The 18,220-nt window shown below is 35.3% G+C and overlaps 1 protein-coding gene across 3 annotated transcripts in view; it reads right to left on the reverse strand.

The window, feature by feature from the left end:
* Positions 1-6,341: 6,341 nt before the first annotated feature.
* Positions 6,342-18,220, reverse strand: part of Phf6 (PHD finger protein 6) — a 50,162-nt gene continuing 38,283 nt past the window's right edge. For 2 of the 3 annotated variants that reach the window (XM_026405622.2, XM_077793817.1), the window contains exons 9-11: positions 17,323-17,456; positions 9,822-9,951; positions 6,342-9,484 (exon numbers count right to left, since the gene is read on the reverse strand). In XM_026405622.2, the coding sequence (XP_026261407.1) occupies positions 9,822-9,951; positions 17,323-17,456 (264 nt within the window). In that variant the 3' untranslated portion in view covers positions 6,342-9,484. The remainder of the gene's footprint in view (positions 9,485-9,821; positions 9,952-17,322; positions 17,457-18,220) is intronic. The other variant, XM_077793818.1, reaches the window with a different exon arrangement.

Consider the following 18,220-nt stretch of genomic DNA (forward strand, 5'->3'; position numbering starts at 1 on the left):
ACTTGGACTGTCAGGAACATCAAACAGAGTCCAGAAGACAAGAACTAGTAAAGACCTGTTGGGTTTTGTAATCTTCATGGAAAATTTTATTGGAGCAGTTTTAGTGTAGTTGATAAGTGCAGGTGGCTGAATAGAAACAAGCACAGAGGGTTGAGGAACCAGCAATAAAAAAAAAAAAATGAAAGTGGAGATGACAAGTGTGGACTGGGCTTTCAAGAAAATGAGAGAAGTGGGGTAAAAGTTGGAACTGAGGACACAGGTACAAGGGATAGTTTATTAGGGGATGGGAGAGTTCTGAGTCTGTGTTTCTTCCCCAGATCATCAAGTCTGAGTCAAGTTCCCCCACCTTTTTTTTGTGGTACTGGGGATTGAACCCCCATAGTCTCATACATGCTAGGCAAATCCTCTATCACTGAGTTACACTACCAATTCTTTTTATTTTTAGGAGTCTTGAAAATTTGCTCAGGATGGATTCTATAATGTCCTATTTTTAATCTGCATTTTATAAATGAGATAAGAGGTAGAGTGGTTCAATAAATCAATAAAACTTAAATGGAATTTGAGCCCTGGCCACCAAATCTAGAGTCTATATACACACGTTTGTAATAGTTTCTAGGTACAGTGGGAAAAGCAAGTAAATAAAGGACTAAAGACTGATGTGGAGAACCTAAGACTAAATACTAAATACTTGTGGTATTAGTCTGCATAATTGTGATTTTTCCCTAGCAAGTCATCTTTCCCAGCTGAAAAGTTAAGCTGATCTCTAGGGATAGGGATGGTAGTGTAAAAGGGGGTAAGAAAATTGAGAGAAGTGAGAAGTGGCCAGTAGTGTCAAGAGGTAATGGAAAGCCAGGTGTGGCTCCCAACTATAGTCCCAGCTACTCAGGAAGCTGAGGCAGGAGGATTGCAAGATCAAGGCCATCTTGGGCAACTTAGTGAAACACTGTATCAAAATAAAAATAAAAAGGACCGGGGATGCAGCTCAGTGGTTGAGTGTCTCTGGGTTCAATCCCTAGTACTGCCAAAAACAACAACAAAAAAGTAATGGAGGTGATTTACCATTACATCTAGACTGAATAGAAAGAATGGAGGCCAAAAAGTGCTCAATAAAGAAAAAAAAGAAGTAGTGATTAAATTTCTGATAAACATGGGCACAGAGCAGAAATTAGGAAGCTAGGCCAAAGGTTAAAATAAGAAAGTAGAATCTACCCTAGCTTATCATCAGTAAGAAATGAGAAGACAGATCCAATAGAATCTGAGGAATTTGGCAGAAGTGGATGTGGAGATCAAAGTAGACCAACTATAACCTTATTATCTGAAGGCATCACTACTAAACAGCTAAAACTCAGACCAGGAAAATCTAGTTTGGGATTCATGCTTAGGTAGCCAGTGGATTGGATAGAAATGTCCTGAAGGAGTTGAGCCTTAGCATTGGAGTGTGACTGAGTGAAGATGATATCCATGTGGAACACACAGATTACAGTTTGTAGCAGATCATGGTTATGGGTGAGAATAATATGGCAAAGACCAGAATACCAATGCTATGGCTTCGATAAGTGTCCCCCAAAGGTCTACATGTTATAGCTTGGTCTCCAGGGTGGTACTAATGGGAGGTGGGAGAACTTTTAGGAGGTGGGGCCTAGTTGGAGGAATTAAGTCACTGGGGGTGTGTGTCTTTGAAGGGGATTGTGGAACTCTGGTTTCTTCCTCTTTACTTACTGGCTGATTAGCTGGGCGGTTTTGCTCTACCATGTACTCCAACTGTGGTTTGCTGCCTCATTAGTTGCCCAAAGCAATGTGCCACTTGATTTTAGGCTAGACCCTCTGAACTGTGAGCCAAAATAAATGTTTTTTTGAGGCAGGTCTTGTAAGGTTGCTGAGGCTGGACCCAAATTCCTGGGCTCAAGTGATCCTTCCACCTCAGCCTTCCAAGTATCTGTGACCTCAGGTATGCATCACCTTGCTTTGTTACCTTTTCTCTTTATAATAGATATAATTATCTTTGGTATTTTGTCAGAGTGATAAAGGTTGACTAATACAACCAAGGACACGTAGGTTAGGGGTAGGGACAAGAGTCAGAAAAAGGAGTGGTCTTAAAGGGGTGGAAATTGAGGTAAGAGTGTTTCCAGGAGGGCATCAAAGGAAAAAAAATGAATAAAGATGTGATTGTTTCAAGTTTTGTGTTGGATCTTTCTAGTAAGGGGCCTATAAACTATTGGCTACATTTCCACATTTCATGGAATAGAGTGACCCCAGCTATTAGAGGTGTTCCAAAGACCATAGTAAAAGTCCGTAAGGCCTTTGTCTTCTACCCTGCCTCTTCCCAAGGGAGAAGAAATATCTGTCAAGCCTTCTTCCTGAGCAACATATGTTTTCTTTAACATTTTCTCCTTGCAACCCCAGCACACTGGCTAGCTGTCCTAAGCCACTGGGATACATGGGATAGGTTGACATGCATAAGAACCACTCTTCTAAGAGATGTCCAGAAAGAATGTTGTATTTGAGGATAATGCCAAAATTCCAGCTCTCTGATCTGTAAACTTTTCAGAAACCACTTATCTTTTGAGACCAGAGTTCAAAGAATTATTATTTCCTGGTAATACTAAATCAATACTAAATATAGAACATAATCCTATTGGGCTTAAGGATCAGGAACATTTGAAAATAAGCCTTTGTGTTAAATTGTCTAGCTAATTCCTGAAATGAAAATGATAGCAGTTCACATGACTACTGCAGTTCTAAGTTACAAAAAGAGTTCTCTAATGAAGTCATCCTACTTTGTTGCTCTTCCTTCAAGATTTAATTATCAAACCTATGAAGAATCAATAGAACAAAACATGATCAAAGGTTGGGTTACTGGTTAAACATTTAAATTGTTTTGTAATGTTATACATCTGATTTGTCCTTTTCAAAATAACTAAGTTACAAATATTAATTAGCACAAGTGTGACTTGAGAATTAGGAAAAAACAATTTTCATGTGACATTATTCACCCTTGACTACATTCAATTTATTCTTTATTTAGAAACTGCCATGCTGGCTGACCAGCATAATTGAGTATCCATGTTATTTTTATAAGTAATTTCTTTTCAGACATATAAGCAACTGTTGCTTGAAATTGCTACATGAGAAAAAAAATTCCTAGTAAATGAGCCAAAAGCATCAAATCAATTTTTCATGTTAGTCTTAGAATTTATTCATGCAAGGCCCATACACGTAGTTGAAAAGCAGAAAGTTCAAATGAATTTTTTCTTTTTTTCCCAGAATTGACCAGCTGTTATACAAGGCCATAATTGTGGGGATAAGAGCCATCACATGACAAATAAAGATCATAGAAGTTCTGCAACAAAATAGTACATGACCCCTTCAAGTGGACTGAACTGAGCCATAGGTGACCCTGGACACAGAGAAACAGGTTCACCTGCCATCAGTGGGCAGTGATAAGCAATCTTTTGCTTTTCAGAAATTAAGAGGAAGGGAAATAATTGCCTGATGACTCCTGTTTATCATACATATGAAACCTAACCTTTTGACTGAATTTATTTTACAGATGAAGGATAGTGCTTGGTTTCCCAAAGATAGCTCACACATCACTTTGAAATGGTCTATATGGGTTTCACAATAAAATCAAAACCCTATGGACTGTGTATGTTAAAAAAGGCACCATACCTCTTTTCATTAAGAAGCACTCTTCTGAGGCGGAGGAGCAGGCAAGCTTAATCATCATGGATGAACTGTTGACGTGGTACAAATTTTGTGGATGGTAATTCTTATCAAAAATTAACTGTATATACACTTGATTTATCAGCTCCACTTCTAGAAATTTAACCTAAGAAATTACTTGCATAAGAACATAGGGTTGTATGTGAGAACTAGACAGGCATGTGTTGAAACACCACAGAGTTGGTGCTGCTTAAAAGAATGAGAAATCTGGATGTACTAGCACCTTGTAATGTGTTCAAGTAAAAAAGACAAGGTATACAACTTAATAGCATGATCCTATTAATGTGAAAGAACTGGGTAGCAGGCTTGTGAAAAAGGGGGGAATATTTTCACATTTTGCTTTATCTACCTTTGTGTATTTTTATAGATATTTTTAGTTGTAGATGGACACAATACCTTTATTTTATTTGTTTGCTTTTATGTGGTGCCAGGGATTGAACCCAATGCCTCCCACATGGTAGGCAAATGCTCTACCACTGAGCCACATCCCTGGCCCACCTTTGTGTATTTTTTATTTTGTGCAATGGCCATATATTAGGTTTTTTTAAAAAATTGAGGTAAAATTCATAAAAGATAAAATACAATCTCTTAAAAGTGTATAATTCATGGATTTTAGTATACTCTCAACATTGTACAACCATTGACAACTAATTCCAGACATTTTACCATCCCCAAAGAAATCCTGTTAACAATTACTCCTCATTCCTCCATCTCTGTAGCCCCAGGTAACCACAAATCTTCCTTCTGTCTCTGTGGATTTGTTTCTCTGGAAATTTCTCATAAGTGGAATATCATATGTGATCTTTTGTGTCTGGCTTCTTAGCATTTCTTCAAGGTTCATTCATATTGTGGCATATACTACTTTTATAAATAAAAACCTGCATATAGTTCTGAGATTTGAAAATACTCAGAAACAACTTTCTCTTATGTACAGATCACTTTATAAAAATTCAAAGACAAAATCTCTACATCCAGTATCCATATTATAGCACAGTCTGTTTCTGTCTCATCACTCTTTAACACTTTCTTATTTTTTTTTCAAAAGAGAGAATTTTTTAATATTTAATTTTTAGTTATTGGCGGACACAACATCTTTGTTGGTATGTGGTGCTGAGGATCGAACCCGGGCCGCACGCATGCCAGGCGAGCGCGCTACAGCTTGAGCCACATCCCCAGCCCCAACACTTTCTTAAATTTCTAATCTTTGTGGTCCCATTTAAATGGTTACTCCCTCAAACAGCATTTTTGTTTCCATGTATGTCTCTTTAGCAGAATATTTTCATTCACACAGTAGACCTAGTTAGCTCGGTCTCCTAACCACCATCATTAAAAAAAAAAAAAAAAAAAAAAAACAGCCATAGGAGAGGTATGGGCAAAAACACAATCTAGAAGTTTGTGGACCAGCTGTCTTTTGACAAGAACCCAGGTCTGATTGATTGACTTTAGCACATTGACCATATGCAGAAATGTCTCATTTCCAAATGTCATCAATAAGTTACAGTCATTAGTACTTTATAATTTTCATCTTCTGAATAAAAATCAAGAATACATTTTTGCCTGACATTCTCAATGTCCAGATACTTCAGTATCTGGACAAGGCTGTTATATAACATCAGTTGATATACAAAGCAGTACTTTGCCTCCATAATGGAAGACTCTAATACATAAATATAAGAGGGAATGTAAGTAGACTGGCCATTTGCTGGCCAGAAAAACAAAACAATAAACAAGCTATCAACAGTTTGTTAACTTAAGAAAATCACATAACACCCCATCTCCATATTTTTATTATGGTAATTAAAATGTGACTTAATAACGATTTTAAATGTACAGACACATGCATGTGCCAGGTGCTACTAGGTAGCATTTGCAGTAAAACCTGCCATCCTATGTTTCAGCATTAATCAGAACCTGTTACTTGATTTTTTCCCCTCCTCTGATTAAGAAAGCAGGTTAGGAATTATGTATGGAATGAGCATATTCCACTAATTAAAACTCTGATTTCTACCTGGACATGACCAATCTCAATACAGGAGTACTGTACTAGCAGCGTGATGCCCGTGGTAATGGGAGTAAATGTAAGCCTATGAGGTAGAATCCCTTATGACAAGGGTATTAATCCTTCACTCCTGCAATCTGTCACATAAATTATACTAGGAGTTTTGGTGTGTTTATTTTCAAAATCATCTTCTAATTAGGTTCCAGTATTTTAAGTACTAAGTATCTGAAAGTCTAAAACTGCTGAATCTTGAAATGTACTAGAAGAACCAAAATGTAATGCAATTGTATTGTGCTTAAAAAATTGCTGTTTCTCTCTCTCTTGGAGAAAACCTTTATATTGTGAATTTGAATTAACTTTTTTTCTTCCCATACTTTTCTTTCCCCTACAACAGTTTTTTTGAGGTAGGTGTTCGTTCGTTCTCTCTCTCTCTCTCTCTCTCTCTCTCTCTCTCTCTCTCTCTCTCGATAGTGCAGGGGATTGAACTGAGGGTCTTGAGCATGCTAGCTAAGTGCTGTACCACTGGTCTACATCCCTAAACCCTCTGACATTTCACCTTAAAATATACCTGGTGTCAAATAAACTTCATTATATGTTTCACAAAAAAGACATACAAATATGAAAGTCATAACTCATTTATTGAATGAATAGTATATGCAAGAATACCAATAAAAGGAAACTAATACTACAAACTACAATTTTGAAAATAAAGCCAATATAACAGGAACAAAATATACATAACATGAGAGGAATGTTTGATTTTTGACCCATGATGCATTCCTTATCTTTACAATTAACCTAAATGTCTTTCAGAACAAAACTATACCTTGGTCTAACTTTAGTGCTTTTTAAAAAAGCAACAACACTCTAGAACACTTTTTCTTTTGCTTTGAGACATTTGAGATTCACACATTTGTTCAAGTACATAGATTCTGATTCAATAGTAGATCTACAGATCTCTTAATATCTTGAGTAGCATGTACTTCTGAGCATTTACTATCTGAAAGTCTAAAACTGTTGATCCTTGAAATGAAATTTATTTTAGTTGTGGGTTTTAATAAATTGAGATGAAAGTAAAATTCACCCCCCACCCACCTCCCCCCAGGAACAAAGAGCTCTTATTAAAGTATAGAAACTCAAGTCTATCTTTCTACTCTAAAGAACATTTCTTACTAACATTTCTGGTAAGGCAATAAATGCTCCAGAATAATCTTCAATATACGCTTGCAAAGATTACACTGTTTAATATCAATAACAAAAATAAAACAAAACAAAAAGAAAAAAGGAAAGAAAGAAAAAGATGCTTCAAAATTTCAGGCTAAAATATACATAAAAGACAGTAATGGCAGTATTTTTGGAAATGATGTAAATGTCATATACTTATCAAATAATGTCATGCTTATTAAAACTACAGTTAAAGACTTAAGAGATGTACAGTAAATACACTGCTGAGGTCCATTTATCTAAATATTAATACCACAATGGAATTACTACCCAGAATATGATGATGCTACTTGGGAACATAAGTACTGTACAATTTTTACATTGTAAGGCACTTTTACTCAGCATGTGATGAAAACATGGATAGAGAATCAAAATATTGGAGGTTTACAACCCAAGGTGATTTTTCATGTGACTGTAATTTACATTTCAATTTTAATGAAAGATTATTTAGCCAATCACACCACAGTGAGAAAAACAGGTAGTCAGCCACTTATCTAGCCAACCAAAAGGTAAAGTGCTATTCTGGTTGCTAGTGGCAGAGAAAGGGCTAAAGAAACCCATACAAAGTTGTACATTTTACTACATAACAAATCCATCAAGTGACAGCTATAGTATTTGAAGTCCTTTATATAATTATTGACTGGCCATGATTACCCCTGGCACCTTCCATTTTTTCCTAAAAAAAAACACATCATTACAGTAGTTGTCCAAAAATGAAGGAGCTCTGTTTCTCCGTGGGTAAGTTCTATGGCACACAATGTAAAAATGATCTAGACACAGTGATTTAAAGATTTAAAAAATAATGGTTTTTCAAGCCGTTTTAAGGAAATAAAGTACAGATCCTTTGGGAAAAGTCACATAGCTTGGTAAACAAACATTTAGATCTGTCCTTGCACTTCAAGTCATGATGAACTTTGAAAATTAATCACATACACATGATGACAGATTAAGAGCAAAAAGAGAAAACATGGAGGGCAATCCACTACTAAAGCTAGTTTCCTTCTAAAAATAACAATAAAGATGGTTAAAATAAAGCACGCATAGAGTCCCTTGATTTAAGGAAATGTGTAAATACACACTTGACAAACATGATCTTAAGGGACTAGCAGTTAAAAAATTCAGTCATTAAGCACAGTGTAATTTTCCACCTGTTACATTTTTAAATCTATCAGCTGCAGAATATCTCAATGTATAGTCAAGTTAGCATGTTGTTTCTTATTTGCAAATCTGCTTTACTGTGGTAGGTTAACTAATAATTCAGAAATCAGAATCCTACCCTTGGTATTGAGGTGCTATGGTAATATCAGGCAGACCACAACTAAAGTTTTTTTTGTTGTTGTTGTTGTTTTTGGTTTTGCCATAAAGAAACATATAAATGTGCTTCAGCAGAGAAGTGGAAGAAAATATCACTAGCTGGAAATGCCAGTGTAAAAATCCTTTCTAAAAAGCTGGGTGGGTTCTTAGGCTTTCATCAACAATTGTGATGATGAATAAAACAACACTGAGCCCTGCCAGAAAAAAAGCAGGGCCCCAAAGCCTATTTAATAGATAACAAAAGCAATGACTGAAAACATTACAAATATTAAATAAAGTTTCTAAAATAGTGGTCACAAAATTAAAAATAAATACTGTTTTCTGCAAAGACTGTTTTTTACTCCTATAACACACGAGACCTCCTTACATACTTTGGGCCAATATGTGAAGTGTTCACACAACAGGGCACTTGGGAGGAATGGGTTTCAGACATGGTGTCTAAAGTCCTTAGCAAGTAGTAACCCCTTAATCAGAAAGAGGTTTAATTTGCTGTTGCCAAATATTAGTTTAAACGTGAAAGGATTCAATCATTTTGCCAGAAGCTCTTTGTATGACATGGAAAGACAAGCAGTGTATTGTCGAGAGAATTTTGGCATAAGCACTGGAGCTCATAGCTTATAATCACCAGTTGCCCGAGTCCATGCTGGTCAGTGAGAACAACGTTAACAGGAACCAAATGAAAAGCTTCAGCACACTTCTTGGAAGAGATTTTTAGCATGTGCTGTCAAAGCCAAGAGAAAAAGAAGGTTCTCTTCATTTCTAGCCTCCATTACTTGAGTGTGAAAAAAAAAATCCACAAATTACCATGTGTTGCCACCAGCGGCATGTTTGCATTGTAAAGTAAAATTTGCTTATAGTTTCCCTTGAGCATGAATCCACTAAACAAACTTAAACACTCTAAACAGTAGAACTTTGTTCAGTCCAGAAATATAGCTTACTTCATTTCAATGTCTGCTTTAACTGTTGACACTATACACAGGGTTAATAGTATTTCAATTGCTTCCCAGAAACTGCAAACTACAGCTACGTAATACCAACATGTCAAACTCGCCGTCTAGTGAAGGCTCATTTACAAACAAGATGTTTTTAGGCAGTTCAATGAAAGATCTAATAGTTGGGCAGTAAAAAGTTACAAACCCTTTTTAATTTTAGAAAACAGTGAAAAAAGAATAGTAGTTATGGATGTCTTATTCATTCCCAGTTTTCTAACTCTGTCCCATGAACCTGTTTAAAAGATGATAAAAATATGTAAAATATGATGCTTGAGGGGAATACAATCAACATAATGTTATTGAGGAGTGAGAATATTTTACTAATTTGACATTATAACTATATTTATTGATAAAGTAGATAGCTTGTTTTTATGGTTACAAAATTGGCTAGTTAAAAAAAAGAAAAACAACAACTATGCAAGCCTACACAATCCTCAGCATTCCAGTAACATGCTCTTAACTAAACATAATAGGATTAAAATATCTTACTGCATACCATTACTTGTGTATTTATTTATCAAGTGTGTATTGTATCCTGACAACAGATCCCATATAATTAACATTCATACCTAGTTTCCATTAAGTTGCTGCTGAGTTAGTTGTTGCTGATCAATTTCTACTTTTCCCCGGCTTTTACTCTCTCGTTCCTCATCTTCTTCATCTCTCTCATCATTTCCACTATGATTTTTACAATACAGTCTACAATGAGGAAAAACAAAAATCTCAAAATTCTTTGTCATTTTCAATGAGAATACACTCATATCATATTTAGCAGATAAAGTCTGAGCCCATATAAAATATGAATTTCTTCATTCCAATTAAAAATGCCCTACCATTGTTTACAGGTCCATTTCTATCTGCAAGGTAGGAAAACACAATATTATTGACATAACAAATTTATCTCAAAACCTCTAGTTTATGATGACAGTTATCATAAGGCAATTCCTCATTCTGGCCAATCAGATTAAAAGCAAGGTGTTTGGCCAACTTAAAAATATACCTTTTGGGTGTATATATAAGGAATAATCAAATTCTATGAATTTGTTTCATATCCATAATTTGCAGTCACATATCAAGAAATATATTCTATATGAACTGATACTTTCTGTTCACATTTAATGAAACAATTTTTCTCAAAATCTTCAAATGTCTTTTCATCACTGGTGTCCAAGCCTATACTAGAATACCTTCATGAATCATCCAATAGTTTTCCTGCATTGAATTAGGCTATGTTTCTCTCATTCTAGTCTGGTCCCTCCAACTTCTTTTTGTCTCACAACATTGACTTTTCTGGACAGAATCAGACCAGCCTGCTTGTCAACTTCATCACACTGTGATTTTACTGTTTTATTTAGTTCTCTCACCCTATATTTCATATTAAATGGGAAGAATGTCTAAGGGTTTGATTAGCTTTAGGTTTAACTTTTGTTTTTCAGTCAAGACACTTTTTAGGTGATCCTGCATACTGCAGGAGGCATGTAATTTCAAACCTTCTGCTATTAGTGATGCTGATGCTTGATCATTTGGTTAAGGTGGTGGTGAAGGCCAGATTTCTCCACTGAAAATCTTTTGAGTGATTCTTTGGTATCATGCTGTTTCAACAACCTTTTACTTGGATATAATATGCTATGTATTTGAAATTTATTTTATTTTCTTAAATATATATATATATATATATATATATATATATATATATATATAAATTGTAGATAGACCTTTATTTTATTTATTTATATGTGGTGCTGAGAATCGAACCCAGTGCATCACACATGCCAGGCAAATATGCTACCACTGAGCCATAGCCCCAGCCCCTTAAAATTGATTTTTTTAATTTATGTATCTATTTATTTATCTATCTATCTATCTATCTATTTATTTATTTATTTTTGCAGTGCTGGGGACTGAACCCAGGCCCTCATATACACTAGGTAAGCCCTCTATCACTGAGCTACATACATTCCCAACCTGAAATTCATTTAAGTTTTTAATAAAAATAGCAATATAAATGATTTTGTAGAATCAGAGAAAGGTGGGCTGATTTGAGCTCAGTTTTAGGTGAATTACACACAATATGACGATGGAACAATGGTTAGAAAATGTTCACTGGATGCCCTCTTGTGGTCAATAATGGATAAAAGATTATATAGAAATTCACATGTCAAATAGATGATCTAAAGTAGGTCTAATATTTGAGTAGAATAAAAGCCAAAAGTTGGGTTGGGAGTACAATATTAACAAATTACTTCAATCCAGTTTTTCTCATTTTTGAGTCTTAAAACATTTTCAATAACTTTCAAAGAGCTATGGAGAATTTTTACTCTTCAAATGATGCACACTGGAAATTACGTCTTGTATTTCACAAGTTCAAATGGCAAGAGTTAGATTCCTTATACAGTATCCCTATGATGCATCTTGCCTAAATTATAACCTGAATCATATTAAGCCTTTGAACCAGCTTATTGTTTACACAAAATATGGAGGGAAAGGTTGGAGAAATAAGTTAAAGACAACATGAAATAGCAAGCAGACATCTACAATGTGGGACTTTCACAGGATAACTTATTAGGGTTCTTCAAGAAGATGGAAAAAATGTGAGTAGTTAGGGATAGTTCTATTTTAAGATAGATTTAGCAGACAGGTCAAATGCAGTGGATGGACCTTGATGTATTGAATAGTTGAGCAAATCAAATCTAAAAAGACACTTGCGAGACAAGTAGGGAAACGTGGAAATGGACTAGGTATGAGAAAATACTAATAAGGAATTGTTCATTTTATAATATGTGATAATGGAACACTGATTTTGTAAGATATACCCATATTTGTAAGAGATGCATACTAAAGTATGTAGAGATAAGAACAAGAGAGCTGGGATTCTGCTTTAACATACTTCAAGAAAAAAACAATAGATGAAACAACTGGTAATAACCTGGTAACTGCTGATAGAGAAAATTGTCATACCATTCTATTTTGGTGTACATTTGAAAAATCTTTTGAATAGAAAGGTTTCATCTAAAATTAACAAGTCCCTTGTTGTCGGAAAATTTTTAATCTTTTTATGGAATGATTTTCCATTTACAGAATATTTTCCATAGTTGCTTAAGTTATTTTACCAGTCTAGGCACCAAGGTCACAGGTGTCAGTTGGTCAAACAAGATCCCTGCTGTCACAGAACTCACTATTTTATGGTTGGAAACTGACATTTTAAAAAATTCATATTAAATCATTTTAAAGACAATGAAGACAACAAACATACTCCTCCCTTGCCTTTTTAATATGAATATATTGTCAGAATCCAGAAAGGGTTGGTAAAGGAAGGAAAGCCATATTTAAAAGGAAGCCATTTTATACAGAAATATCCCTCTGCATTTCTTCCTATTTGCCCATTCCTCTCTCCTCAAACTACTTGCATATAGATTCTCACTTGAACTGAAAGGTCTCTGTCTGCAACCCATGTTGAAAGCAGATTGGAGAAACATTTTTTTAAATTTTATTTTTTAATTGGTTACATTTATTTTATTTATTTTTATGTGGTGCTGATGATCAAACTCAGGGCCCCACACATGCTAGGTGAGTTTACTATTGCTGAGCCACAACCCCAGCCCAAAAAATATATTTTAATGTGAAAAAGAAAGAGCATTTCAAATCACTATGGATCTTTGTGCAAATAATTTTGCTTAGAAATGGACACTGAAATAAGGTATTCTTTTTCTTTTTAAATATTTATTTTGTAGTTGTACACAATGCCTTTATTTATTTATTTATTTTTATGTAGTGCTGAGGATTGAACTCAGGGCCTCACACATGCTAGGTAAGCGCTCTATCACTGAGCCACACCCCCAGTACTCAAACTAGGTTTTCTAATAGTCAAAAAGTGCAAAAGAATAAAGGAAGAGAAGAGAAAAGAAGGGAAAAGAAAAGACCTCTAAATATCCAAGAATGGAAACAATGAAACTAACTGACATATCCACAGGATAGAATACTATGTAACCATTAAAATACATATAAAACTGTTTAATGTCACAGAAAAAAGTCGTCTCAGTATAGTAATTGGAAAACAGATCATGAATCAGTATATATAAGAATCTTTTTATAAATATACACATTTACACAATCACACAAACATCAAGAAGAAAATATTCCAAAAAAATTTAAAAATTGTTAGCTCTGGGTAGTAGAATTAATTAACTCGTTTTTCTTACCTAATTCTCTACTTTTTCCAAAATGAAAATAGATAATTATAATAAAAATAGCTAAATAAAATAAAAATGTAAATGCAGTAATTCTTCACATACTAGATTTTAGATGTATAAAATGGGCTTGTTCTTTTAAAATGTTAATGGCTGCCAGGCACAGTGGCACATGTCTGTAATCCCAGCGGCTTAAGAGGCTGAGGCAGGAGGATCACAAGGTCAAAGTGAGCCTCGGCAACTTAGTGAGACCCTGTCTCAAAATTAAAAATGAATAGGGTAGGGGATGTGGCTCAGTGGTTAAGCGCCCCCTGGGTTCAATCCTGGGTACTCAAAAATAAAAAATGGCTACTTAAATAACAGTACACAGTTCATCATAAACCATAGAATCAGACAATGGGAAATGTAAAACTGTCTCTTTTCCTCCATCCCTTTGCAATTAATGGTAGATAGTAACCATTAATTTTGCTGAATGTATTCTAGAGATCTTCTTGTGCGTACAAAAATATATACACACATATGTGGAAGGATGTTCTAAGGATGAATAAGCAGAAAGATGATAGATACGTAACCTGGGTCCCTGATGACACGGATAAACTGCTCCCCAACATCTAGACTTCTTTTCTCTGCCCACCTGAGGTAAGAAACAACTACCTTGTTGAAGCTGATATTTTTCCCATTACATAAAGTAAACCTAATCATTACAAGTAGAAAATTATATCACACTTATTCTTCTAAATAAAATGGTCAAAAATTTTGGATTTGGTTTAAAATTATATTAAATAATAGATTGATTTGGTGAGAATAGATAATTTTCAATGCTATTCTGTCAAGAAGCATAATATATTTTGTCTGAGTCCTTTTTTCTTTATAGATGGAAAAGGTTAAGCTGGGTGCAGTGGTGCACATCTGTGATCTCAGTTACTTAGGCAGTGGAAGCAGGAGGATAGCAAGTTCCAGGCCACACTGGGCAATTTAGGGAGATCCTGTCTCAAAATACAAAAGCTCAGTGGTAGAGTACCTGCCTAGCATGCATGAAGTCCTGGGTTCAATTCCCAGTACTGAAAAAAAAAAAAAAAGAAGGAAAAGATTCACCTTTAATTTGTGTCTATGGATGATGAACATTTTTCCTTTGCATTTTCTAACTGGAATTTTTTTTAAAGTCATTTCATATTGTGCAGCCTTATTAATTTTAATAAGTTCAGAATTAATTCCTTTGGATTTTCTTGATATACATCAATAATTGACACTGATCATTTTATTTATTATACATTTTTAAAAATATTTATTTTTAGTTGTTGTTGGACACAAAACCTTTATTTCACTTATTTATTTTTATGTAGTGCTGAGGATCGAACCTAGGGTCTTGCACGTGCAAGGCAAGCACACTTCCGCTGAGCCACAACCCCAGACCATTTATTATACATTTTTCTTTTTTGCTTTGCTAGGGACCAAACCCAGAGCCTCTTAAATGCTAGGCAAATACTCTACCACTAAGCTACACCTACAGTCCTTTTTCCCTTTGTTGTTACATTAGCTTAACCCTTGAGAAGAATGTTGAAAGTAATGGTGGTAGTTGATTCCTTTGTCTTCCTCCTAATCTCAATAAAAGTGCATTTAGTTTGGGTGCTGTGGCACATGCCTGTAATCCCAGTGGCTCAGGAGGCTGAGACAGGAAGATTGCAAGTTCAAAGCCAGCCTCAGCAAAAAGCAAGGTGCTAAGCAACTCAGTGAGACCTGTTGAGCTGTGGCGGCTCGGTTATTTGTGCCCAGCCAGACTATGGCAGAGACCCTGTCTCTAAATAAAATACAAAATAGGACTGGGGATGTGGCTCAGTAGTTGGGTGCCCCTGAGTTCAATCCCTGGTACCTCCCCCCAAAAAAAGAAAAAAATAGTGCATTTAGTCTAATGGTTCTGTTAGAGATGAACATAAGAATCACCTGAAAAGTCATAAAATAAAGGGTTTGTGCCTCAACACAGACCTAATGAACTTAAATTTCTGTGGGGTGGGGCCCAATCATGATCCCCATCCACCCCAGGTGATTCTGAGGATCACCCCTGGATAAGGACCATTGCTCCTTATTTCAATTCTAAATTATTTGTTATTTTCTCCTATTCACCCTATTAATATTCCTAGCTTACCAAGAGCACTCTTTTTATGTTACTTTAAAATTCAAAACATTGGGCTGGGCACAGTGGTACATGCCTGTAATCCCAGCAGCTTGGGAGGCTGAAGCAGGAGGATCATGAGTTCAAAGCCAGTGTCAGCAACTTAGTGAGGCCCTAAGCAACTCACCAAGAGTTGTCTCTAAATAAAACTAAAAAAAAAAAAAAAAAAAAAAAAAAAAAAACGCTGGGGATGTGGCTCATTGGTTACATACGCCCCGGGGTTTAATACCTAATACCAAAAAGAAATCATAAATTGATATTGAATGTTATAAAATGTCTTTTCACCATCTATTGGGAAGGTACAGGATTTTTTTTTTACCCTTAGTTATAATAGATCACATTAACATATGTCCTAATTTTGAACATCTTTTAAATTTGTAGATAGAGCTGCACTCAATTTACTAATATTTTATTTAGATTTTTGTATATATATATATATATATATATTTATAAAAGTAAGATTGGTCTCCAGTTTGTTCTTTTAATGTATCTTTGTTAGGTCAGGTCTGGTATCACAGTTAAGCATGCTTTATAGAATGAGCCAAGAAATTTCCCATCTCTTGTTATGTGTTAGTTCTTTTCAAATAACATTGATATTATCTGTTTCTTAAAGGCTTAATGGAACTCCTTTGAAAATATTTATGCCCTAACAAAATTTGGTCAATTTTATAATATGGCATCAGCAACTTATGAAGGCAACCCAAATGATTTGATGACTGCTTGAGTAAACTGCTTTTTACACATAGTACCAGACCCTGAAGTTATTGGTTTACAGCATATTAGGCATGTGAGAATACAGAAGTGCTTTACAACTCTCAAAGGCAAATTAAATTTCAGGTATCCCTATCAAATTATTCTACATTTGACTAAACAAATGAAATCATTATAGATGCCACTAGCCCACAGTGGAAGATTCATTAAAAAAGTAAGTATTATTGCAGTCCCAAATCTCCAAATCCTACTTTTCTTCCCTTGCTATGCTGGGGAGTGAACTCAGGGTCTTGTACATGCTATTTCACTGAACTACACCCCAACACCATATTCATTCATCATTTTTCCAAGACAATCTTTTGACTTCTATCTTCAACTATATCCTAGTCAAAGTTACCAACAATTATCACCTGGATCATCGGCTATAGCCTTCTAACTCATCTCCCCATCTTTCCTTGGCTCCTTTCCCACCCGAAAGTCTTGCACACTTGCTTTTCTCTCTGCCTAGAATGCCTCCCCATCTTCACCTTTATCCTTCTTATCTCAGCTCAAGTGCTGATTCCTTCAGAAAATTCTTAAACATTCCCTACTACAGGCTATGTTAGCTCTCTTGTCATATGTTCTCATAGCACTTTGTAACTTTAGAGTGCTTATGTAGTTTGTAATTGTGTATTTATTGTCTGGTCATGTAAAAATAGGGTGCTCCCAATTATCTGACTGTATCCTTTAAAAGGACGCAGTCTGTGTCTGTCTTGATCACTATTGTATACCCAGCTCCTAGCACAATGCTTGCCACAGAGTAAGCATAATACTGGATGAATGAATGAATGCTAATTCAGGGATATATAGTCACAGGAAAAGCCAATCACAATTCTGATTCCCTATATAATAGGCTCAGTATTCTATATTTGACTAAATGCCACCAAAGAGGTAACTGGTAACCTACTTAAGTGAGTTACTTACTGACATGTTTAGGAAAATGGACAAATGTTGCTTTCTTACTTGTAAATTCCTCGTGACATATTTTCAATGTATTTAGCTTTGTCTTGTACTCCACAGTGGTAATGGTAGGTCTTAACACAGGCTTTTATTTCACATCCAATAGTAGCACCGGGCTGACTACAAAGTGTACATTTCTGTTTAAAAGAAAGAGAAAGAATGATCGTAAGCAGAATTCCAAAGTTTAGGCAATCTTATTTATTCTATTTTAGTCATATTTCAGCCAACTATTCCAGTTTATAAAGAAAACAGCAGCAATATTCTATCAAAAGAGAGTACACTGTACTTATAATACATAATTAAAATAATGTTACAGCCAGGTGCAATGGTGCACACTTCTAGTCTCTGCTATGCAGGAGGCTGAGGTGGGAGGATCACTTGAGCCCCAGGAGACCCTGTCTCAAACAAACAAAAAAAACAAAGTATAATATGTGGCAACTTAAACCTTCTAATTAAGTCATACCCTGATGTTTATGTTATTTAACAATTAAAAACTTCCAGCTTGTCAGAAAAACTATACCAACTATGGGAGAACTGACACCTCCCATGTGTCTTATGACAATCCTTGATACCAAACACAAAAAGATGATGTATTTCAGTGGTCTGACTTCTTTTCCTCCTTGAGATCAGATCCTTTCCTATTTTAATTGGGGGAAGAATGAGGAAACAGGAAAGCAATCCCTTCAGAGAGAGATCATCACCAAGTAGACAAAAGGGCAGAAATTAAGGGGCTGAAATCTTTTCCAAAACTCCTGACTTTGGCCTTGATCAGCCTCACCTAAAGAATGTTCTGAGATTGAAAGTGCCTGTTGCAAAAAGAATTTCATAGTCAAATAAGTTTGAGAAACAGTGGGTTAAGCAGATCACTTTATTGCAGAACTTCTCACAGCCTTTTCTCCAG

Source organism: Urocitellus parryii, chromosome X (assembly GCF_045843805.1).
Source record: "Urocitellus parryii isolate mUroPar1 chromosome X, mUroPar1.hap1, whole genome shotgun sequence".
Taxonomy (NCBI): domain Eukaryota; kingdom Metazoa; phylum Chordata; class Mammalia; order Rodentia; family Sciuridae; genus Urocitellus; species Urocitellus parryii.